The 21,446-nt window shown below is 60.1% G+C and overlaps 15 protein-coding genes across 15 annotated transcripts; 5 read left to right on the forward strand and 10 right to left on the reverse strand.

Annotated features, from left to right (window-relative positions):
• OT_ostta15g01810 (P-loop containing nucleoside triphosphate hydrolase) lies at window positions 1-1,762 on the reverse strand (the record flags this gene model as incomplete). Its single annotated transcript, XM_022982415.1, has 1 exon — window positions 1-1,762. A coding segment is annotated over one exon (1,762 nt), but the record flags the coding sequence as incomplete, so codon positions are not given.
• Window positions 1,763-1,975: 213 nt separating this feature from the next.
• On the reverse strand, window positions 1,976-3,475 carry OT_ostta15g01820 (Peptidase M18; the record flags this gene model as incomplete). Its single annotated transcript, XM_022982416.1, has 1 exon — window positions 1,976-3,475. One exon carries the CDS (start codon window positions 3,473-3,475, stop codon window positions 1,976-1,978), a length of 1,500 nt encoding a protein of 499 aa, XP_022841171.1.
• Window positions 3,476-3,668: 193 nt separating this feature from the next.
• Window positions 3,669-5,977, forward strand: OT_ostta15g01830 (Eukaryotic translation initiation factor 3 subunit B; the record flags this gene model as incomplete). The annotated part of the gene is made up of 2 exons (XM_022982417.1): window positions 3,669-3,704; window positions 3,884-5,977. The coding sequence occupies 2 exons, from the start codon at window positions 3,669-3,671 to the stop codon at window positions 5,975-5,977; spliced, it is 2,130 nt and encodes a 709-aa protein (XP_022841172.1).
• A 95-nt stretch (window positions 5,978-6,072) lies between these two features.
• On the reverse strand, window positions 6,073-6,801 carry OT_ostta15g01840 (Pre-rRNA-processing protein TSR2; the record flags this gene model as incomplete). Its single annotated transcript, XM_003083283.2, has 1 exon — window positions 6,073-6,801. One exon carries the CDS (start codon window positions 6,799-6,801, stop codon window positions 6,073-6,075), a length of 729 nt encoding a protein of 242 aa, XP_003083331.2.
• Window positions 6,802-7,198: 397 nt separating this feature from the next.
• OT_ostta15g01850 (NAD(P)-binding domain) lies at window positions 7,199-8,338 on the forward strand (the record flags this gene model as incomplete). Its single annotated transcript, XM_003083284.2, has 1 exon — window positions 7,199-8,338. One exon carries the CDS (start codon window positions 7,199-7,201, stop codon window positions 8,336-8,338), a length of 1,140 nt encoding a protein of 379 aa, XP_003083332.2.
• Window positions 8,339-8,389: 51 nt separating this feature from the next.
• On the reverse strand, window positions 8,390-9,322 carry OT_ostta15g01860 (Vacuolar protein sorting-associate protein Vta1/Callose synthase, N-terminal domain; the record flags this gene model as incomplete). Its single annotated transcript, XM_022982418.1, has 2 exons — window positions 8,390-9,160; window positions 9,311-9,322. 2 exons carry the CDS (start codon window positions 9,320-9,322, stop codon window positions 8,390-8,392), a joined length of 783 nt encoding a protein of 260 aa, XP_022841173.1.
• Window positions 9,323-9,441: 119 nt separating this feature from the next.
• Window positions 9,442-10,773, reverse strand: OT_ostta15g01870 (Zinc finger, PHD-finger; the record flags this gene model as incomplete). The annotated part of the gene is made up of 1 exon (XM_022982419.1): window positions 9,442-10,773. The coding sequence occupies one exon, from the start codon at window positions 10,771-10,773 to the stop codon at window positions 9,442-9,444; it is 1,332 nt and encodes a 443-aa protein (XP_022841174.1).
• Window positions 10,774-10,866: 93 nt separating this feature from the next.
• Window positions 10,867-12,108, reverse strand: OT_ostta15g01880 (WD40/YVTN repeat-like-containing domain; the record flags this gene model as incomplete). The annotated part of the gene is made up of 1 exon (XM_003083287.2): window positions 10,867-12,108. One exon carries the CDS (start codon window positions 12,106-12,108, stop codon window positions 10,867-10,869), a length of 1,242 nt encoding a protein of 413 aa, XP_003083335.2.
• Window positions 12,109-12,120: 12 nt separating this feature from the next.
• On the reverse strand, window positions 12,121-13,371 carry OT_ostta15g01890 (Thiolase-like, subgroup; the record flags this gene model as incomplete). The annotated part of the gene is made up of 1 exon (XM_003083288.2): window positions 12,121-13,371. One exon carries the CDS (start codon window positions 13,369-13,371, stop codon window positions 12,121-12,123), a length of 1,251 nt encoding a protein of 416 aa, XP_003083336.2.
• Window positions 13,372-13,512: 141 nt separating this feature from the next.
• Window positions 13,513-14,556, reverse strand: OT_ostta15g01900 (Tetratricopeptide repeat; the record flags this gene model as incomplete). The annotated part of the gene is made up of 1 exon (XM_003083289.2): window positions 13,513-14,556. The coding sequence occupies one exon, from the start codon at window positions 14,554-14,556 to the stop codon at window positions 13,513-13,515; it is 1,044 nt and encodes a 347-aa protein (XP_003083337.2).
• A 216-nt stretch (window positions 14,557-14,772) lies between these two features.
• OT_ostta15g01910 (unnamed product) lies at window positions 14,773-15,243 on the forward strand (the record flags this gene model as incomplete). Its single annotated transcript, XM_022982420.1, has 1 exon — window positions 14,773-15,243. The coding sequence occupies one exon, from the start codon at window positions 14,773-14,775 to the stop codon at window positions 15,241-15,243; it is 471 nt and encodes a 156-aa protein (XP_022841175.1).
• Window positions 15,244-15,544: 301 nt separating this feature from the next.
• Window positions 15,545-17,071, forward strand: OT_ostta15g01920 (Oxysterol-binding protein; the record flags this gene model as incomplete). Its single annotated transcript, XM_022982421.1, has 1 exon — window positions 15,545-17,071. The coding sequence occupies one exon, from the start codon at window positions 15,545-15,547 to the stop codon at window positions 17,069-17,071; it is 1,527 nt and encodes a 508-aa protein (XP_022841176.1).
• An 84-nt stretch (window positions 17,072-17,155) lies between these two features.
• On the forward strand, window positions 17,156-17,719 carry OT_ostta15g01930 (Monothiol glutaredoxin-related; the record flags this gene model as incomplete). The annotated part of the gene is made up of 1 exon (XM_003083293.1): window positions 17,156-17,719. The coding sequence occupies one exon, from the start codon at window positions 17,156-17,158 to the stop codon at window positions 17,717-17,719; it is 564 nt and encodes a 187-aa protein (XP_003083341.1).
• Window positions 17,720-17,830: 111 nt separating this feature from the next.
• OT_ostta15g01940 (unnamed product) lies at window positions 17,831-18,140 on the reverse strand (the record flags this gene model as incomplete). Its single annotated transcript, XM_022982422.1, has 2 exons — window positions 17,831-17,938; window positions 18,027-18,140. The coding sequence occupies 2 exons, from the start codon at window positions 18,138-18,140 to the stop codon at window positions 17,831-17,833; spliced, it is 222 nt and encodes a 73-aa protein (XP_022841177.1).
• A 453-nt stretch (window positions 18,141-18,593) lies between these two features.
• OT_ostta15g01950 (Armadillo-type fold) lies at window positions 18,594-21,158 on the reverse strand (the record flags this gene model as incomplete). The annotated part of the gene is made up of 2 exons (XM_003083297.2): window positions 18,594-20,754; window positions 21,070-21,158. The coding sequence occupies 2 exons, from the start codon at window positions 21,156-21,158 to the stop codon at window positions 18,594-18,596; spliced, it is 2,250 nt and encodes a 749-aa protein (XP_003083345.2).
• Window positions 21,159-21,446: the final 288 nt, after the last annotated feature.

Below are 21,446 nucleotides of genomic sequence, written 5' to 3' on the forward strand. Positions count from 1 at the left end.
CAGCCTCTTGAATGAGATGCTTCATGTCAGAGCCAGAATATCCCTCGGTTTTCTCGCAAATCATATCCAAATCGGCGTCTGTGAGGCTATGAGCGACGCCTTTGCCCACTGAGAGCGTGCGAAGGATCATGTCTCGTCTCGCCGCGGCGCACGGTAGAGGGATGTAGAGCTGTTTTGGCATGCGTCGACGCGCACCATCATCGAGCTCTTGTGGCCTGTTTGTTGCCCCGATAAGTAAAAGTCTGTCGTTTTCACCGCCTCCTAGGCCGTCCATTTGTACCAAGAATTCCGTCTTCATCCGTCGAGAGCTTTCGTGCTCGCCGTCAGATTTACGAGCGGACAGTAAGGAATCGATTTCATCCACAAAAATCACAGCCGGAGATAAATGTCTAGCGACGGCAAACAGAGCGCGAACCATTTTTTCACCCTCGCCTATCCACTTGCTCGTCAAGCTCGATGCCGAGATGGAAAAGAACGTGGCACCGCACTGACTTGCCACAGCGCGACCGATTAACGTCTTACCGGTGCCCGGCGGTCCGAATAAAAGCAAGCCCTTTGGCACGGCGCGTGCTCCGACAAAAAGCTCGGGGTTCATCATGGGCCACACCGCGAGCTCTTGTACTGCCGCCTTGGGGTGCTCGAGACCTGCTATGCTTTCCCAATCCACGCTCTCGTGTCTGTCCAAAATCTCACTCACCACACGTTCGACGATTTCTCTGTCAAGCTTGAGAATGTCCTCAGATATTGGCTCACCGTTCGGCGATAGCTTTTGCATCACGGCCTCGCTGAATGGTGGCCCGTCCTCATCGTCGTTTCCCGTCTGATTCGGTTTCATGCGTTGTCCATTACCTCCGCCGGCGCCACCGCCGTACGGAGGCACGAACCCACCGCGACCGCGACCGCGACCACCGTATGATCGAGTCGCCCCATTCGCCTCCTTCGCCGCGCGATACTGCGCATGCGCCGGTGGCAACCCCTTCGCCGCATTTTCCAGGTCCAATCGCTCTCCAGCGCTCATGAAACGGCTAGGTGGTGGCTTCACCGCCGCGTCGCGGTCCCCTTCCCACCTCGAAGCCGGCTCGTCGTCGCGCACGTTTTGCTTCTTCCTCCCTCGTGACGGACTCTTTCTCTCCCTCACAACCGGCGGATCGAACGGTTTCTGCCTCTTCAGCCCCTTCCCCGCGTCCACGCCACCGAACTGTCGATTTAAATCTACCGGTCCAAGCTCGTCCTCGTCCTCGTCTAGCTCCACGATCGGCGGTGGAGTCGGTCCCCAGCTCGCGCACTTTGCCAAGGTCTCGTCCACGGCTTTGAAATCAACCACTCTCGCCGTCGTCGTCGCCTTCACCGCCGGCACCGCGCTCTTCACCGCGCCTACGCTTCGTCGATCACCCTCTACCGCCCCCGTCGTCGTCGTCGCCGCCGTCGTCGCCGTCGTCGTCCCTCTTCGCGTCTCCGCGGCTCCCCCGCGCGCGCTCTCGGAATCAACGATCTTCGTCAACTCCCCCTTCTTCCCGCCGTTCTCCGCGTTCGTCACCCCTCGCATCTCCCCACGAACCCGCACCATGTCCCGATCGATCTTTTCCACGATCGGTGCGATCACTTTCGCGTCAGCGGTCGATCTTTCGGCTTGTCGTTGAAGTAAATCTCTCTGACGAATCAAGAGCTCGAGCGCCTTCGTGTGCTCGCCGTCGGCACGACATCGCGCGACGTCCCTGCGACAACGCACGAGCTCGGCGAGCACGCACGCGGTGTCTCCCATCAGGAGGGGCGCGGATGAAGACGCGGGGCGAGTGACGCGAGATGGGGGATGAGGGGATCGACGCGCGCGCGTTGGCTGTCGCGCGCGCGTTTGAAATCGGGCACCAAAGAGGTAAAGGAAGAGATCGTTCGATGCGCGCGCGGGACGCGGGCGAGAGTGATGGAGAGAACGAGCGGTGTAGTAATGATGCGATGTTTTAAAGCGTCGACGGGTTCACGTGGCGTACGTGCGATCGTCGTCGCCGATTCGATCAGCGGCGCCGGGCGAGACGTCGGTTGATTCGTACAAGTTGCACGGGCGACACAAGGTGCCGACCGCGCCGTCGACGATGAAAGTACGATCGAGATCGAGGAAGTTCATAAAGGTGGATGTGAAGTGCTTGATGGCGTGTTCGACGTCGTCGGTACCGCAAACCTCGCGAATGGAGTGCATCGAGAGCTGCGCGGCGCCGACATCCACGGTGCGAATGCCGGTGCGAGTAGAAAAAATTGGACCAATGGTGGAGCCGCACCCCATGTCGCTCTTGACCACGAACTCCTGGACGGGGACGCCCACACGTTCACCGAGCTCACGGAACATGAAAGCTGTCACAGCATCGGTGGCGTAGCGCTGATTGGCGTTGTGCTTGATCACCAACCCGCCATGAAGCTTCGGCGTGTGCGCCGGTTCATGTCGATCCGTGTAGTTTGGATGCAACGCGTGCGCCATGTCCGAGCTGACGCAGAACGATGCGCGGCGCGTGCGTTCATCCAAACCTTCTACTGCGTTGGGATTCAGCGCGGCGGCGATGCGCTTGATTGCGTCCGTGGTCATCGCCCCGGCGGCGCCGCTCGTGGACTCGCTCCCGACCTCTTCGTGGTCAAAGTGCATGATCATGCGCACGCCCGAAGCCCCGGCCAAGGCGTCGTCCGTCGACGCATTCAGGAGTGCCTGGAGCGAGGTATAACAGCTCGCTAAGTTATCCAATCGACCGCTGTAGATGAATTCGTTTTGCGCGCCTCCAATCGCACTCGGTTGCGTATCGCATAGCTGCAAATCGAAATCGACAATATCCTCCGGTTCGCACTTCAACTCGTCGGCGATCATCCGCAGCAGCAATGGGTGGTGCCGGCCCCCTGTCGCCGCCTTGCCTTCGTCCTCGTTCTTCTCACCCTCTGCCTTCGCCTTCGTCGCCAACACGGGCGCCATGTGCTGCTGAAAGTTCACCTTCATCCCCTCCGTGTTCACGCCTCTGTCCAAGTGAATCGCGAGCGTCGGGATCCGACAGATGGCTCGATCAATCCGCACCAATCGATGTAAGACCCGACCGGAGGTCTTATCACGCACCACCACGCGTCCGGCGACGCCTAAATCTCGATCAAACCACGTGTGCCACAGACCTCCGCCGTACGGCTGCACGCCGACGCGAACGCAATCGCCGCTCTCGCTCCGCGACGTCGGCTTCAACTTTGGACACGGCGAATCGGTGTGCGCCCCGATCACGACGAACCCATCCCCCGGACCGTACCCACCACCGATCGCGAACGCCACGACCGCGCTCGCGTTCCTGGTGTAAAAATACCTTCCACCGGGCGTCAACGACCACGCCTCGCGTTCGTCGAGCTCGGTGAATCCATTCGCGATTAACGCATCGCACGACGTCTTCACCGCGTGATACGGCGTCCACGACGCGTTCAAATAATCCACCAAACCTCTCGCGCGCGCGTCGGACATCACCGCGTCGTCGCGTCGTCGTTTTACGGTGACGTCCGACGCGCGCGCGCGACGGGGCGGAATTTTCTGGACACGGCAAAACGAAAACCCATACGTATCCGACTCGCGATGCACAAAACCCCAAAAGCGTGGACGAGACGACGACGACGCGCGAGACGACGGGGGAGTCGTCGACGCGCGAACGACGGCGGGGATGGACGCGATCCCTTCAAACTTCCCTCGGGACGAGGTGCGCGACGCGACGGGCGATGCGACGGGACGGACGAGGGCGAAGAGGGCGCGAGGGCGAGGGGATCGGCCGCAACTCTCGAGAGGTGGAGACGCGTGATGCGCGAACGCGACGACGACGGGGTGGGAACGATGGAGAGACTGACGGAGAGGTTGATGATGGACGTTTCACGCGCGCAGGATGGATTCGTGGATTGGAACAAGGTTGACGTGGAGTCCGTGGAGCTCCCGCGCGACGAGTTTGAGCGCGCGGGTTTGGACAAGCCCGTGGAGGCGGAGATCGAGGAATTGAAGCAAGAGAGCGGATTCGCGTCGGTTATCGTGGTGGATAATCTACCCATGATCGCCGAGGCGAAGTACGCGAAGTTGCTGAGCGTGTTGACGAAGATTTTCAGTCAGATTGGAACGATTCGAGAGGGCGGGTTGTTGATGCCGCAGGACGACTCGAAGACGTCGCTTGGTTTCGCGTTCATTGAGTATGAGAACGAGCAGCAAGCGCAGAGCGCGGTGGATCAAACGAACGGCTACCAGTTGGACAAGAAGCACGTCTTCAAGGTTTGCAAGTTTGATGACTTTGAGAAGTACGAAAAGGTGCCGGATGAGTACGTCGCGCCGCCGCCCAAGCCGTTCGCAAAACGAGAGAACACCCAGGCTTGGATGATGGACCAGCGAGGTCGAGATCAGTTTGTCTGCAGATTCGGTGACGAGACAGAAATTTTCTGGAACGATCCGCAGACGAAGAAGGGCGAGGACGTGTACACGCGCACGCACTGGACGGAGTCGTACGTGCAGTGGTCGCCGAAGGGGAGTTTCTTGGCCACGGTGCACAGACAAGGAGTCGCGCTTTGGGGGGGCGAATCGTTCGGTCGCATCGCCAAGTACGCGCACAATGCCGTCCAGTTCATCGAATTCTCTCCGTGCGAGCGTTTTCTTGCCACTGGTTCGACGCACGAACCGAGTAAGGCGGGTGAAACCACACAAGTGCTTGTCAACTTTTTCGACACGCGCTCGGGCGCCAAGTTGCGCACGTTCACGGGACCGATTAGTGATTTCATAGCGGAAGGTCAACAAGGTTTGACCTGGCCGGTGTTCAAGTGGGCCGGTCAGAGTAACGGCAAGTGCGGCGCCTTCTTTGCCAAGATTGCCACGGGAGCGATTTCCGTGTATGAAGCTCCGGAGATGACCTTGGTGGACAAAAAGTCCATCAAGCTTCCGGGTGTGGTCGATTTCTGCTGGTCTCCAGCGGATCCGATCCTATCGTGCTTCCAGCCCGAACAAAACGGCGGTAACGTCCCGGCGCGTCTCTCCTTGATTGGCTTGCCGAGTAAGCAGGAAGTTCGTTCCAAGAACTTGTTCAACGTCGTCGGCGTCAATATGCACTGGCAATCTGGCGGTGATTACTTCGCGGCAAAGATTTTGCGCACGACCAAGTCGAAAAAGAGCACATACAGCGGCTTCGAACTGTTCCGATTGCGCGAGCCGAACTGCCCGATGGAAGTTCTCGAACTCCCGAACAAGGCTGAAAAGATTGTCGCGTTTGCATGGGAGCCAAAGGGTCATCGCTTCGCCATCATCCACGGCGACGGCGCGCGTCCGGACGTCTCCTTCTACAGCATGAAGGATAAACAAGGCAACAACAACTGCACGCTTATCGGTACCATCAAGAACAAGACGGCTAACCACTTGTTCTGGAGCCCGAATGGCCGCGTCGTCATTTTGGCTGGCTTGAAGACGATGAATGGGCAGTTCGAATTCTTCGACGTAGACGCCATGGATACCATGGCATCCGTCGAGCACTTCATGGCCACTGACGTTGAATGGGACCCTACCGGTCGCTTCGTCACCACTGCGGTGACGAGCGTTCACCAGATGGAGAATGGTTACCACATGTGGACTTTCAACGGGAAGCTTCTCTACAAGTATGGCAAGGATCGCTTCTTCCAGTTCTTGTGGCGTCCTCGCGGGAAGAGTCTACTCTCCCCCGAGCAAGAGGCCGATATCGAAAAGAACATCAAGAAATACAGCAAGAGGTTCGAAGAGATCGACGAGAAGATCCGGAACGAAGCGGATTCCAGCGCTGCGAGCGAGAAGCGCATCAAGGAGGAGAAGTGGCGAAACTGGCTCGAGAGCAAGAAAGCGATCCGCGAGACGCAGGCTTACAAGGCTGCGGAAGCAGATGTTGTCGGCGAAACCCAGGCAAACTCGCGAAAGGATTTCGTGGAGACTACGGTCATCGAGGAGGAAATCCTGTCCATTGTTGAGGAACCGATTTAGACAAGCGTCGATTTTAATAAAATCAACGATGGAACAATCCGAACGAATCCTTCTTATATCAAACTTCCGCGCATCTTCACGATTCAAATGGTTTATTATCGTCGTCGCGCGGGCACAGTGCACCATCCGTCATCGTCAGGTTCGGCTCGGGCCTTGGCCCGAGCTGTCGCCTCGAAATCGTCGCTGCCCTCGCGAACGTTGAACGCGCCTCCAAGCTGATCCGCGAGATCGTCCGCGTCTCCCATGATCTCCATCTCGTCGTCTCCATCGCCATCGCTTGAACTATCACCTCGCTCCATGTCCCCGCCTCCGTTCATGGCCCATCGCTCGTCCTCCTCAATTTGTTTGCTCCGTTCGATTGCCTCTCGCGGCAGCGGCAGCGACTCGATGCGCGTAACCATCTCGTAGTTCCCGACCGCGCACTGCTCGTACATCGTGCTCAGCGCGTTCGCTACCTCTCGCTCGCTCCCGTCCTCACACGTGACGTTGAAATCGTCCCCCATGATCTCAATCAACATGTCCTCCAACTCCAACGCATCCTTGGATTTCTTCGACGCGAACCACTCCGCGATCTCCTCCTCGGCGTCCCGAGCCTTTTGTTCGCTCTCCGTCCCCCCCCACGCGTTCACGATCGCCAATTGCAACGCCGTCCATCGATCAAACACCGCCTTGACGCCTCGACGAAACACCGGCCTGTGCTCGTCCGCCATCTTCGTCGACGACGCCGCGCCGCCGAGCAACATCGCCCGCGCCTCCGCCGCCGTCCTCGGCGCTCGGTTCGCCGCACCGCTCACGCCGACGACGTGTCCAGACCGTAACCGCATCTCTTCCTATCGTTACGCGCGCCGTCAGTCTCCCATCGTCGTCGTCGTCGTCGTCGTCGTCGTCGTTCGTTCGCCTCCCCGCCGCCGCCGCCTCGCCCTCGACGTTCCAGATTCATCCTGCACCCCCGACGTCATCCGTCGTACCGTCTCTCCGCTCTGCGCACCGCTTCGGAGCATCATCGCGCGCGCGCCCGTCGTCGCCGCGGCGTCGCGCGCGGGCGCGTCGCGTCGCCGTCTCGCGCGACGCACACATCGTCTCTCTACTAACGAAATACCGTACGCGCACGTACACGCGATGGATAAGACGCTCGGGACCGCCTCGCGCGCGTCGCCAGAGCCTCGCGCGCGCGCCGACGTCGCGGGACGATCGTCCCGGCCGCGCGCGATGTCGACGAAGATGGCGTCTCGGCGACTCGATGGAGGCGCGCGCGTGACGCCGCGAACGCAGCGACGAGGTCATCATCACGTTCGATCGGTCTCGCGCGCGTCTCGGGCGCGGGTGCGCGCGGCGAGCGCGGTCGAGCTGGAGGGGAGAGAGAACGGTGAGGTGAAGGTGCTCGTTGTCGGCGCCACGGGGTACATTGGAAAGTTTGTCACGCGTGAGTTGTGCGCGCGCGGATACGACGTCACGGCTTTCACGCGCGAGAAGAGCGGCATCGGTGGGAAGACGGGCGCGGACGAAGCGCGGGCGTTGTTTCCGAACGCGACGGTGAAGTTTGGCGATGTGTCGGACGCGTTGAGCGTGGAGAGGGACGCGTTCGGTGAGGAGAAGTACGACGTGGTGGTGTCGTGCCTGGCGTCTCGCACGGGCGGGGTGAAGGACTCTTGGGACATCGATTACCAGGCGACGAAGAACGTTTTGGACGCGGCTCGGGCGAACGGGAGCAAGCACTTCGTGTTGCTGAGCGCGATCTGCGTGCAGAAGCCGTTGTTGACGTTCCAAAAGGCCAAGCTGAAGTTTGAGCAAGAGTTGCAAGAGGCCGGGGACATTTCGTACTCCATCGTGCGCCCGACGGCATTCTTCAAGTCGCTCGCTGGACAAGTCGAGGTCGTGCAGAAGGGTGGCCCGTACGTCATGTTCGGTGACGGTCAATTGGCTTCGTGCAAGCCCATCTCCGAGAGCGATCTCGCCAAGTTCATGGCGGATTCCATTCGCGAGCCATCCATGATGAACAAGGTGCTCCCCATCGGAGGCCCCGGCGAGGCCATGTCGGCGCTTCAACAAGGCACGATGCTCTTCGAGATCCTCGACAAGGAACCGAAGTTCGTCAAGGTACCGATCGAAATCATGGACGTCGTCATCAAGGTGCTCGACGTCTTCGCCGGTTTCTTCTCAAACATGAAGGACGCTGCGGAGTTTGGGAAGATTGGCCGATACTACGCCGCTGAGTCCATGCTCGTCATGAACGACAAGGAGCAGTACGACGCGGACGCAACGCCGAGCTACGGTACGGACACTCTTAAGGACTTCTTCGTCAAGGTGAGTAAGGAAGGCCTCGCGGGCCAAGAGCTCGGTGACCAAGCCGTCTTTAAGTGAGCACTCGTCTCGTAACACATTTTTATCTTACATTCGCGTGTTCAGTCAAATTTATTTCGCGATCGGTTTCAGAATTTCGAGCGCGCGAGTAAGAGCGTCCACTGCTGTGTGCACATCTTCGAATCCCAACGCGCTCACCGCATCCTTTGCGTATCTCTGCGCATCCGCCACACTTCCAATGTCAACGGGAGGCGGGCGCACACCCGGCGGCGCGCCCCCGGGAACTCGAACCGGCGAGGGCGCGGGTGGCGGTGGTGGCGGCTTTGCCGTCACACCCGGTGGTGACGGAAAGTGCGACGGAGGCATCTCTTGAGGCGCAGGCGGCGCCATCGCCGCCGCGCCGCTCGCCTCTCCCTCGTCCTCCGGTGGTGGCGGTGCCGTCGACCCCGATCGCGCCGCCTTTGTGATCTCTGCTGCTCTCCATTCCGCGTACCTCTGTTTCTGCGCTATGTCTCCCTCCAACTCCCCATCTGCGTCAAACTGTCGCAACACGTTGAAGAAGATGGACGCCGCGTAATACATCTTTGCTGTATTCATCTCCCGAGATCCGGCGCGATCGGCGCGATCGGCCTTATCGAAAATCTGTAATGCAAACGTTTCGCACTCCATCTCATCCCTCGTCTCGTCCAACTCCTTTCCAAGCGTCTTTTTTGCCTGCTCCAGCTCCGCGAGCGCCTTGTCCAAAGTCTCGCTCAGCTCTGGACTCCTCTTTTCAATCTTCATGCCGCTCATCACGGCGTACAGTCGACAGTAATACGCAATTTTCGGTCTCGCTACAGCTATTTCATCAGATCGCTTCAGTATCGGCGCGATCGCCCGCGTCTGCGCGTGCACAACCGTTCAAAGTTTCGAGTCAGTCAGAAATCCAAGTGGTGCGTTGCCTCGTGTGTCTTCCTTCGCCGTTCGACGCGGTGTACGTCCTCGTCGCGATGCGACGCTATCTTTAGGGACGGGCTGAACGGTCGCTCGTACCTGGTCCGCCATGGGCGCGAGACGGAGCGCGCGTTCACGCGTCGAGGAGTGCGGCGCAGTGGAGACGCGGCGCGGGAGGAGACGAGCGGGACGCGCCGGATGTGACGTTTCGGTCGTCGACTAGCTAGGGGCTAATTTCTAATCGTGATGCACGCGTTGACTATTTTGGTGATCGTATCGGTGTCCGTCGCGGCGTCGGCGGCGATGACGCGCTCGACGGCGACGCGTGCGACGTCCTTGTATCGCTCCCTCGTGATTCGGCCGGCGGCGTACAGTGGGCGTAAAACATCCTTCACGCGCGCGGCGGCGGCGAATTTCGTCTCCTTTGACGGCGATGATATTTTCAGTGGTGGGGATGTTTTCGACTTCGACGGATGGTCTCGCGAAGTCGCGGGTGGTGGCGCCGCGCGCTCGGCTTCGGACGGTCGCTTCCACGCGTTGGCCGTCATCGACCAACCGGGAGAGAGCGCGTCGACGCGGACGCACACACCCGGTCTCTTCCGCACCTTCGGCGCCGATGTCGACGCGATATCGATTGCGGCTTCTTTTCCCGCCGAGCGCTTCTTCGTTGGCTTACCGCTCGCGATGTGAATCGCCTTTTCGAGCGTGCCCCAGGCTTCATCGACAACATCCTTCGGTCCGTTGTCGACAGTCGTCTCTAATCGACTCGGCGCCGCTGGCACGGTCGCTCTCGGGATCTCCACGCGTTGTTCACTTCGATTGCCTGGAAACTCCATTTGACCGCTCTGCAACCGAGACCAAGCCTCGCGAAGCTCGTGGACACGAGCGATTTGCCGCACGCGCTCGTCATCGCCGCCGCCGCCGCAACTTCGCATCGCCGCTCGCTCACCCCCACCGCCCCTTCGACGAATCTCCCCGCGCTGTCTCGCTCGAGATTCTCTCCTCTCACGATCCATTTGACGCTCGCGTCGTCGCACGGCGCGCTCACCGCCGTTGACGCGTACTAAAATATCTCTCGCTCGTGATGTCGTCTCGCCCCGCGACCGCGACCGCCCCGACCCCATCCCTCCCGTGTCTCGACACAGCTCGCAGTACCACGCTCCCACGGGAACGCACTCTAAACCGACGCAATACGTGTGCGCCCCAACATCGCACGCCTCGCACAACAGCAACACCTCCTCGTCGTGTCCCGCTCGGCAGACGTCGCAGAATATCCGCTCCGCACTGTCATCGCTCTCGACCTCCTCGATCGCGATTCGATCGCCCTGATTACGCTCTCGAAACTCCACTCTGTCACCGCACTGCGCGTCCAAACGAACGTCCGTGGGCGTCATCGCGGTGAACCTGAGTTTACACAGCGGACACCGCGTCTCCACTTTGGCCCAACGCGAGAGACACGGGACGCAGAAGACGTGCGAACACGAGTCCAGCGCCGCGCGCGTGTCGGGATGGGTCAGGCACACGGCGCAAGCGTCGGGCTCGGGGAGTTCGGCGACCCCCATGATCGCCTGGGAGAGACAGAGAGGCGCGCAGTGCGGGCGCGGCGGCGCGTTGGAGGAAGAAGCATAATGATAATGATGACAATGCGTGCGAGATTACTCGCTCTCGGGGCGCGCGCGCAGGGCGTAGACCGCACCACTTTCGGCCCAACCCGCGAGGACGTCGCATCCGCTCGCGGTGGGGCGTGAGGCGAGTCCCATCCAACGCGAGTCGGCTCGGAACGAAAATCCACCCGAGGCATCCATGGCTTGCCAGTCCCCGCACATGCACTCGTAATCGAGACCAGCGACGTAGGCGAACTCCGGAGCGGTCGCACTCAACTCTATCTGCGTAATGTCGAACTTGACGGCGTTTCTCCATCTCTGCGTGCATCCCCACTTTCGTACATCAAGGACGTGAACGACGCGCTCCTCCCCGCCGCAGGCGACGACGTGCTCCTTCCCATGCGCCTTGGACGCAGAAACCGCGAAGAGCGGCTTGTTGTACCCCAACGGAATTCTATTCGCGCATCCTCCGCGCTCGGCGACGCGATCGTCGTACACTGCGAGGTGATGTCCCTCGGCGACGCACAGCACGCGGCCGTCGCCTCCCACCGAAGCCGTCGTCGCCGCGTCATACGGCCTCAACAGCGTGTTCATCCTGCGAACCCTTCGATCGCCGTCGTACACGTCCAAAGTTCGACTCGCACTCTTCGCGACCACCACTCGTCCGTCGTCCCCCAATGGAAACACCCCGCACCATCCGCCGACGCCAGCGACGTCGCTCGATCCTGTCCCGCTCGCCGTCGCGCGCCACGCGCCACCATCCTCCCCATCCCTCGTCCAACAGTCCATCACGCCGTGATCATCCACCGCGTATAATCGCAATCCATCATCGCTCGCGTTCAAGGCTTGAATCTCTCGTCTCGCGCTCGCTCGTCCGATCGTCGTCGTCTCGCTCGTCCCGCTTACCCGTCCCGGTCGCAGCGCGCGTTCTTTCCCTCGCTCGACGCTCGTCGACGTGTCCGCCGTGAGGTCGACGGTGACGCGCAGCACATCACAACCGCTCGAAATTATCACATCGTACTCTTCCCGCGAGCTTTGATGGCTCAAATCGTCGACGATGACGCATCGACTGGAGTGATGCGCCGCCGGTGAAGGATGATGGTTTTCGCCTCTTTCAGCGCATTGCGGCCAGCGTATGGAGTCTCGAACGAAGACGAGGGGTTCGATCACGCGCTTGGAGGCTCGCGGACGCTTGCGCGTCGTTTGTTTGTCCCTCTCGAGGTCTTGAGGCATCGTGTGAGGAGAGGCGAGTCGAGGATGCGCGCGTAGGAAGAAGCGCATTTGTCGGTGCATTGCGTCCGATTATTAAAACTTCCAGATGCAGCTGGCCCAGGTGAGACCGGCGCCGAAACCGGCGAAGGCGATAACATCGTCGGTCTTGATGGCGCCCTGCTCAACAGCTTCGCAGAGCGCGATGGGCACAGAGCCGGCGGAGGTGTTGCCATACTCGGCAATGTTGCTAACTACCTTGTCTTCAGTCAAGCCAAATCGCTGCGCAGCACTGTCGATGATGCGCTGATTGGCTTGGTGTAAGACTAACTTATCGATATCTTCGGCGGACATGCCCGCGGCTTCGAGGGATTTGTTCACCGTCATCGGGACCGTTCGCACGGCAAACTTGAAGACGTCTTGCCCGTTCATGGAGATGTTGCAAAACGACGCCGAGCTCGACGCGCCCTCGCTCATGGGCTTACCCTTCTCCCCCATGTATTGTGCTATCAAGTGATGGTTTTGACTCCCGTCGGAGTGCATATCGAATCCCTTGAGCGAACATGCGTCCGCGTCGGTCGCCGTCAACACCACCGCCCCAGCGCCGTCTCCGAATAAAATACACGTCCCTCGATCGCGCCAGTCCACGTACCGGCTCAATACGTCGCCCCCGATCACGAGCACGTTTTTAAACCCCCCCGCGCGGATGTATTGCGCGCCGTTCACCAACCCAATCACGAATCCACTGCACGCCGCCGTGAGATCGAACGCGAGCGCCTTTTTCGCCCCAATCGCTGCCTGCACCGTGCACGCGCTTCCAAAGATATCATCCGGACTCGACGTCGCCAGTATGATCAGGTCCACATCCTCCGCCTTCACGTTCGCCCTATCCAGCGCCTGCATCGCCGCCTTCGCGCACAGCGACGTCAGGGTTTCATCGCCGCTTATCACGTGTCGCTTCCGTATGCCCGTCCGAGCCGTAATCCACTCGTCATTCGTCTCCACCAGCCTCGACAGGTCGTCGTTCGTCAGGTACTTCTCCGGCAAAGCCTTCCCCGTGCCAGAAATCCGCGCCCCCGCGGTGGAGAAGGACGCGCTCGCGCGCACGCTCGTCCGCGTCGTCGTCGCTCGACCTCTTTGATTCACCACCGACGCACGCGAGGCGCTCGAGCGCCCGAGCGCGCGCTCGCGAACGACGACGACGCGCGCGGCGCGCGCGGTGGCGAGCGATGACGACGGGAGCATGACGCGCGACCGCTCCCGCGCGCGCGAGGACGACGCGTCGGCGTGTGCCGACGGCGAGTGAAAATGGACGATCGGGACGACCCAGGTTTTGAGCTTATCCATGGGTTTGGCTGACGACGGACGCGGACGCGTTCGAGGCGGATGCGGAGCGAACGTGGAACGCACGGTCGACAGAGGGATGGATGGGTGGAAACGATACAGTGGATTTTATGCGTCGAGGAGGGCGACGGTTGGCGGACGCGACTACGTGCGGGTCTCGCGTCGTGATCGAACGACGGCGTACTCGGCGACGCGAAGCGCGTCCTTGGCTTGGACGTTCTTCGGATCGAGGGCTAAAGCTCGTTCGAACGCGTGCACGGCGTCGGTGAAGCGCTCCAAGGCGTGTAAGGCCAGACCTCTGCGGAAGTGGGCCTTGACGTAGTCGGATTTCACCTCGATCGCTCGCTCGGCGTCCGCGAGGGCTTTCTCGTGCTCGCCGAGCTTTAAAAAGCACTGCGCGCGGTTGCACAGGGCGACGACGTGGGACGGATCGAGGTCCAGCGCCTCGGTGTAGTGCACGGCGGCCTGAGCGACGTTACCCTCCTTGAATGCGACGTTACCTCGGTCTTTTCTGAGCTCGGCGCGAGCCGGAGCGGTATCCAAGTGCTCGTTTGCGAGCGAGGCTCCGAGCGAGGCTCGGAGCTCGCGCTCCGTCGTCGGGTACTCGTCCTTACCCCTTATCAATCGCTCGGTCATGATTTCACCGTTGACGATGCGCGATATAAACTGTGGAATCTCTCTGTGATCCCCCGGGGCGAGCCCGTGGTCGTCCAACCGCTGAACGACCCCACCTTCGTCATCGAACGCCACGCCGACGTCTCGACTCGTGGCGAACACGACGGCTCCGAGCGCGCGTCTCGCGGGATGTCTCACCGTCACCTCAGTCGCGTCATCGACCTGCGTCGTCGCGATAGCGCTCTCACATATTATTTCCACCCCCTCACACCCCCAAACCTCCACGCTCTCGCTCACAACGCGCCCTTTAATCACCAACCTCGTCCGCGCGCATCGCTCGACGAACGCCTTGGCGCACGACGCGTCGCCCTCCAAAACCACCTCGCGATCGCTCAAATCTCTCAAGTGAATCGCCCTCGCGGGGTCGATCACATCGCGCGTGATCACCATCGTCCCATTCGCCTCGCACGGCGTCGCGGCGTCGACGTAGAATCGCTTCGACGTCGTCTCGTCGATCAGGTTGATTTGATTTCGAACCGCTTCGCCGTCATCTTTCGCTCGTCTCATCGTCATCTCCGACGTCTCGACCGATTTCCCGGCGTCGCGCGTCGCGTTCGATCTACCTTTGGCCTCGAGCGCGCCTCGAGCGCGTGAACGCCGATTTCCGGACGTCAGCGAGGCGCGGTGTCGAGGCGACCGCGATGCGCACAGTGTGAAAAAGATGAACCGTCACGGCTGACTCGAAAGCCTCGTCACCGAGCGACGCGTCGAGAGCGATCGAGGAAAAGAATGCCCGCGAGCGGTGCGAGAGACTCGACGTCGGAGCCCACGGAGGCGACGCTGGCGTCGATCGAGCGCGCGTACGAGCGTCAACGCGCGGCGGTGGAGGCATCGACTGAAAAATTACAAAAAACGCTCAAGCGCGTGCGCGACGCCGAACGGCGAGCCCTGGAGCTCGAGATACTGGAGCGAACGACGACGTTAGAACTCAGGGAACGCATGGGGGAGATCGCGAGGGCGCGAGCGGCGATCGCGCGCGCGGAGGCGGAGACGGCGACGCGGGCGAGAGACGACGCGCGCGCGTCGGACGCGCGCGTCGCCGAGACGGAGGCGACGACCGACGCGCGCCGCGAACGCGAGCTCGAACGAATGCGGCGCATCGATGATCTCGAACGCGGATTCGAGCGCGAGCGCGAGCGCGTGGAGAGGCACAGATCGTCCGTCGACGCGTACGAAGCCGCGCCAGACGCGCGCGAGTGATGTTCATCTCACACTCGACGAGTCACGAGTCATGACTCATAAAAGTATATTGTTGTCCCGATGTTTCGCACGACGCGACAATCGTCCCCCGCACACGCGCGCGCGGGATTCGCGCCGCACGCATACGTCCGTGACGCGTTCCTCGATCGATTCGCTCGCGCGCCGAGGTGAACGCGCGCGTAACGCCAGAGAGGGGTGCGCGAGCGCGTTGATCAACGCTCGAACGATCCGTCGACGCGTCTTTTGGCGCTCGTGACGCTCGGTTGATCGCGCGCGCGGGCGCATCGAACGCGCGAGGACGATGTCGTGTTGGTGCTGCTTCAGAAGCGCTCGAAGTCTCGACGTGGCGAACATACAAGCGCGATTTCAACCGCAAGATGATGACTTGTGGTTCGACGCGCGCGAGCACTGGGACGGCGCAGAGGCGAACGTTGGAGACGATTGCGGCGAGGTGACGATGGAGAACGTGGGCATCAAGCCCGGGACGGAGTTCCCTTTCGTCTTGGGGGAGGTTTGGGAGCAAGAAGAGCACCAGATGCACGCGGCGTCGGCGATCAGAGAGATGAAGGCGAAGGTGCGACACCTGCTGCGACAAGCGCACGAGGAGGCGGTGCGGCAGGCGGAGGAGGAGGCGGCGGAGTTGGAGCGGCTTGGGACGATGACGCCAGAGAAGAGGGAGATGCACGAGCGCATCAAGGCTGGGCAGCCCACGCAGGAGTTGGTGGGGATGACGAAGCACTTGAAGGTTGGTCAAGACTTGACGGATATCGAGCTGCCACCTTCGTTCTTTGTGCCCTTTAGCACGATCCAGGTGGCGGAGGACGTAGTTTACGTCATCGAGGCATGTACGAATGATTGGAGCGATCTGAAGCATCCTGATCCGGAGGTTCGCATCGCGCGCTTGGTGAAGTTCTACCTGGATATGACAGCTATCCGAACCGACGCCGGTTCGAGTGCCGGGGCCAAGTCTCCATACACTTTTTCGGCGATGAAGAAGCCGTTGAATCCGATTCTGGGCGAGACGCATCGGATCAAGTGTGGGAAGACCGCGTACGTAGCCGAGCAAGTGTGCCATCACCCGCCCATCACTACATGGGATCTGAGAAATGAGGACATCGGGTTGCACGTCTCCGCCGACGTCAAGGCGAAACCTGTGTTCAGGGGGACATCCGTTCAAGTTCTCATCGGCGGCGAAATGCGATTTGAAAACTTGCATACGGGCGAAAAGTACGTGATGGACTTCCCATCATTATTTATAAGGTTTTTCGGCCTCACAGGGAGCTATTCAGAGACGGTTGGGAACATTTCACTGAGGCGCGTCAGCGACGGACCTGAGCTGCGCTGCGACATGCACTTTAAACCGCGCGGCACCGCCGGTCTGAAGAGTCACGCGTGTAAAGTCGAGGGGACGATCGTGAACGAAAAGGGTGCGCACTCGCACTTCAAGGGCAAGTTCAGTGAAACAATCGCGGAGGTATCGGCGACAAAGGAACATTTGGGACTGTTCTGGAGTCCTGCCTTGCCTCTCGCCGAGCCGCCGAGAGCGATGACGCGACCGCTAAATGGATTTACCGATAGTCACTGCTTGTGGGGTGAGTTCTTTCAGGCCTTGATAGCCAAGGACATGAAGACTGCGGCCAAGGCGAAGAAGAAGGCTGAGCGCGGGCAGCGTCGTCTGCACAAAGCGATGAAGACGGGTGAGCTCCCGCCGTGGACGCCCACCATGTTCTCCACCCGCGACGGCGAGCGCTGGGAGCTAAAAGACGAGTACGACGAGCGTGTGCAGCAGTCGTGGCTCAAGTACATTGGGTTTAGGATATATGAATAGCGAATTAGTGTACTGCGACGCTGTCTCGACGCACCCTCTGGTGACAATGGCGCATCATTCCTCGCCCCCTCAAACTTTCCGACGATGCGCACGAACGTTCGCAGAATCGCGCATAGAGCCACCACCGTGCTCTCCGCCGCCTCCGCGCGCGCGTCTTCGTCCGTGCCATCCGCCACGCTGGCAAAGTCGCGTTCGACGTCGCCGTCGACGTCGTCCGTCCGTCACCTCGCGCGCGTCTCCAGTCACGCCACGCGAACCAGGAGCTTCGCGTCGTCCGCGGACGACACGCACGATGACTTCAAGCCCAAGGTGAACTCCGTGAACGCCGGGGACATCAAGGACGTGATCGAGGGTGACGTCAAGGCGAACGAAGTGCTGATTTACATGAAAGGGTCGCCGAGCGCGCCGCAGTGCGGATTCTCCAACATGGCGTGTCGAATCCTCGATCATCACGGCGTAGATTACGCGTCAAGAAACGTTTTAGCGAGCGATGAGCTTAGGAACGGAATCAAGGAGTTCTCGGCGTGGCCGACGATTCCGCAGCTGTACGTCAAGGGCGAGTTCGTGGGTGGAAGCGACATCATGATGAATATGCACCAGAGCGGTGAGCTCGCAGATCTCTTCAAGGATGTCAAGAAACGGGCGTGAGCGTGATATCAGAATCGTTCGAGCGAACATCGCGTTCGACGACGACTCTTCGCTAAGTGTGTCTAGTTTTTTAATTAAAGTACAGGTATGGTTCGCGTCGTTCCGTCACGGTCAGCTCGCCCAGTCGCGCGCCATCTGTTCCGCCTTTCGATCACCCAACGTCGATGCGCTCTGTCTCGCGGTTGAGTTCACCCGCACTTTGTTCGCCATGCTCGCGGTCTGCGCGCGCGACGATCGCGATGGTCGTCAGTCTCACGACGAGCGACGAGGGTGAGCAGAAACAGAGTGAATCGATCGAACGACGCACCTTGATGCCGCGCATCTCGTTCGCTTTACTGCGCGATTCCGCCGCTGCGAGCGCATTCGCTCGACGTTCCTCGGGAGTGGCGTGATCATCGTACTTGGAGACGCAGCAACCCATCGGGATGGGCGAAGAGTGCGGGCACTGGATGAAAGTAGGCAACTGTCACAACCCTGGACGAGAAGGGAAAACGCGCGCGCGTAAACTGGTGAGACGCGAGACAGCGACGAGGCCTTCGAGATGAACGAGAAAAGCGCTGATTGTAGTGAAGCAATGAATGGTATCTTACATAACCTCCAAATTGTTGTATATGGTGGACGCGAGCCCCTGTCCCGTGTTGATGAAATAACACAAGAGTTTATGGTATATTCTTGCACACCGCAGTTCGCATCAATCAAACGACCCACATCGCTCGATGATGCTGCGTTAACTTCCTGACTTGCATTTGTTTGCATATCATGATTTACACGATCTCACTTTCATTTTAGAAAGAGAAATTTTCACCCTCTCACCCACTTAACGAAAACTGCTTGAGAACGAAGTGTATCGTATTGTTGCGTTCTATTGTTCGATCTACTTCTTGTTCTCCAGGAGTAATCGTAAAATCCGCTTACCAAACGGACTATTTTTGATCAACGGTAAGTGCGGTCTGATGCGCTCGACGAGTTCGGTGTGAAGCACACCCTTCGTCACAGTGAGCGTTGACTGCACTACATAGTTACCATACGGGTCCATGAGAAGACGATCCAACAGTGGTGACTGCATGATTTCTCGCACCACTGTGTTACGGTTCTTCTCAAGAGACGCGTCGGCAAGCTTGAGGCACTTCTCCACGACGTTAGAGCTGAACTTTTGCATACTAAGCTCGGCGTAGTTGCCGAGGAGTTGCGTCATGACCTCGCCGTTGGCCCAAGACAAGCCCAGATCCAAAATATACTGGACGACATAGTTGCCAAAAGGGTCTTGGGAGAGCACGAGCGCCTGAGAAGCGATTTCGTGCACCAGCGGACGACGTTGTTCCTCAGTCGCGTGATCGATGCAACGCTGAAGAACGCAACAACCATGTCGGTGAGTTGCAATCTCCACGCAGTGCACCTTTGCGGCGTCATAGATGAACTGATTGTCGTCACACGACAGTCTTTGAAGGCAACGCTGAATTACGTGGTTGCCATTCAAGTCCTTGATCAAGGTAACGACACCAGGTCGCAGAGCGGTCGTCGCGAGAGAAACTTCTTCCGGAGAGTTGAGCATCTCAATCAACTTTTGAACCGCGCGAGTACCGTGCGTGTTCAAAGCGATAGTGACGAGTTCGGGCAGACCATCCGGATTATCAGCCTTCACGACAGAGACCGCGCGCAACACCCCAGAACGTTGTTCATCGCTGCAGCATTCAATCAACTTTTGAACCAGATAGTTCCCAAACGGATCCATCATGAGTTCGACAGCTTCGGCGATGATTTCATCGTAGCAGAGATCGACAGCCTTGGAGCCTTCTTCGTCAAACTTGCGTTGTAAGAATCGGCAGCCGTGCTGATCGCGTGCGAGAACAGAGATTTGTCCAACGCAGTTCTCAACGGAGACGAAACGGTTGTCCATTTCCGCGATTTCAGCGTCCGATGGCGGCGAGTCAGAGCGCGCGACAGAACCTGACAGCGACTGAGATCCACCGCCGTTTCGATCACCTCGATCACCCGAACGGTTTCGTCCCATCGTTCTACCGACGCGAGAACGGTCATCTCGACCATTCATTCGTCCGTACATCCCGTTCTCGTTACCGTTCATGCCGCCGTCCATACCGAGCTGCTGAAGCTGCGCTGCGGTCAAGTTCTGCTGCATGAGACCCGGAACTTGCTGCTGCATGCGCATCAAGCTCTGTAATTGTTGCTGTTGCGCGTAGAACGCGGCGGCGTACGCAGCCTGGTAGACCTCGGCCATGGACTGCGGTTGACCGTTCACTCCGTAACCCGTACCACCGTTTGGCATGCCAGCGGCGTTAAAGTTCAGAAGCCGCGACATGTCTGGTTGTTGCATCGGCATGCCGTTCGGCATAGCCGATGCGGCACCCGCCGCACCGAATGCGTCCACACCCGGCATAGATTGCATGCCCTGAAGCTGTTGCAACTGTTGCAGTTGCTGCAACTGAAGCTGAAGCATGGCAGGGTTGTCCATGCCAACTCCCATATTTCCGACCCCGAACGCGTTCACCCCACCCGGCATCTGCGCAGACGCCTGCTGCGAACTGACCTCGGCGCCGAAACGCGAAGCCATGTTCGCAAAGTTGCCTTGACGAGGAGCGGCAAAGTTGCCGCCGTCGTGCGGCGGTAGCGGCGCAGTAGATGGTCGTAACGGAACATCCGTACCCAAGCCGAAGCTCGAGAAGGCGCTTACGACGTCCGCCGTGCCTTGCAAATCACCACCAACGATATGCGTACCGTTCAAGTCGCTCGGAAGACCGAAGGCGCTGTCTTGGTACAACCCGCCGTTCTCCGCCGATGAGCTCGAGCGCCCGTGTCGCCCGGCTCCGAGTGCGCCGTCGTCGCGCGACGCGCCGAAGAACCCGCTCTTACCCTGATGCGAGGCGTATCCAAAGTGCCCCGAGTTGTGCGCGCTGTCCGTGTCACCCTTACCGTACGACAAATCCACCGCCGACGCGCTGCGCACGAGGTCCTCGGCGCCCTCAGCCGCGGCGCGCCCGTTGTCCTGCAGTAACCTCGAAAAGGTGCTCTCGTAATCTCTACGCGCGGAGCGAAAAGATGCGAGCGTGTTTTGTCAGTCTTCGATCGAGTTTTCATCCCCCGAGAACGCTCGCGTCGTTCGCCATCACCGCCGAAAGCGCGCTCCAGCTGTCGACGTCTCGTCGCTTCCAGCGCTCCCGAACGCGTCGCCGACGCCGCCGTGCCCCCCCTCACGCCCTCACGAGTCGTCACGCGCGAAGATGAATTTATTCTTCACACATCTCCATCCCCTCACGCGCGCGCATCCCCTCGCGCGCGCGCGACATCGGCTCCGAACGCGATCGAACGATCGCCGCGCGGGGTTTTCTTCGCACCTCCAGCTCGGTGACGTTCCGAGCTCGCTCGCGTTCGTCTCCGCGTTCGCCTGCCCCTCGGGCACGCTCGACGTCACCGCCTTATACATCTTCCTCACCGTCCACCGCGCGTTCGCACCCTCCCGCGCGTCCGTCCGCGCGCACACCACCCGTCGACGACCAAGCGATGCGCGCGCGGTCCAGCCACGTCGAAATCAATCGTCGAACCGTCCACGTCCACGTCCGTCCGAGCGCGGTGCCGATCGTCCTCGCCTCGACGTCGACGACGGACCGGGCGCGAGCGCGATGTATCCGTCGCTCCCGTCGTCGCGTCGCGCGAGCCTCGGGCGTGGTCGCGCGCGCCGCCGTCGCGTCGCCCTCTGTCGCGCCGCGCGCGC

Source organism: Ostreococcus tauri (assembly GCF_000214015.3).
Source record: "Ostreococcus tauri WGS project CAID00000000 data, contig chromosome 15, whole genome shotgun sequence".
NCBI classification, from domain to species: Eukaryota; Viridiplantae; Chlorophyta; class Mamiellophyceae; order Mamiellales; family Bathycoccaceae; genus Ostreococcus; species Ostreococcus tauri.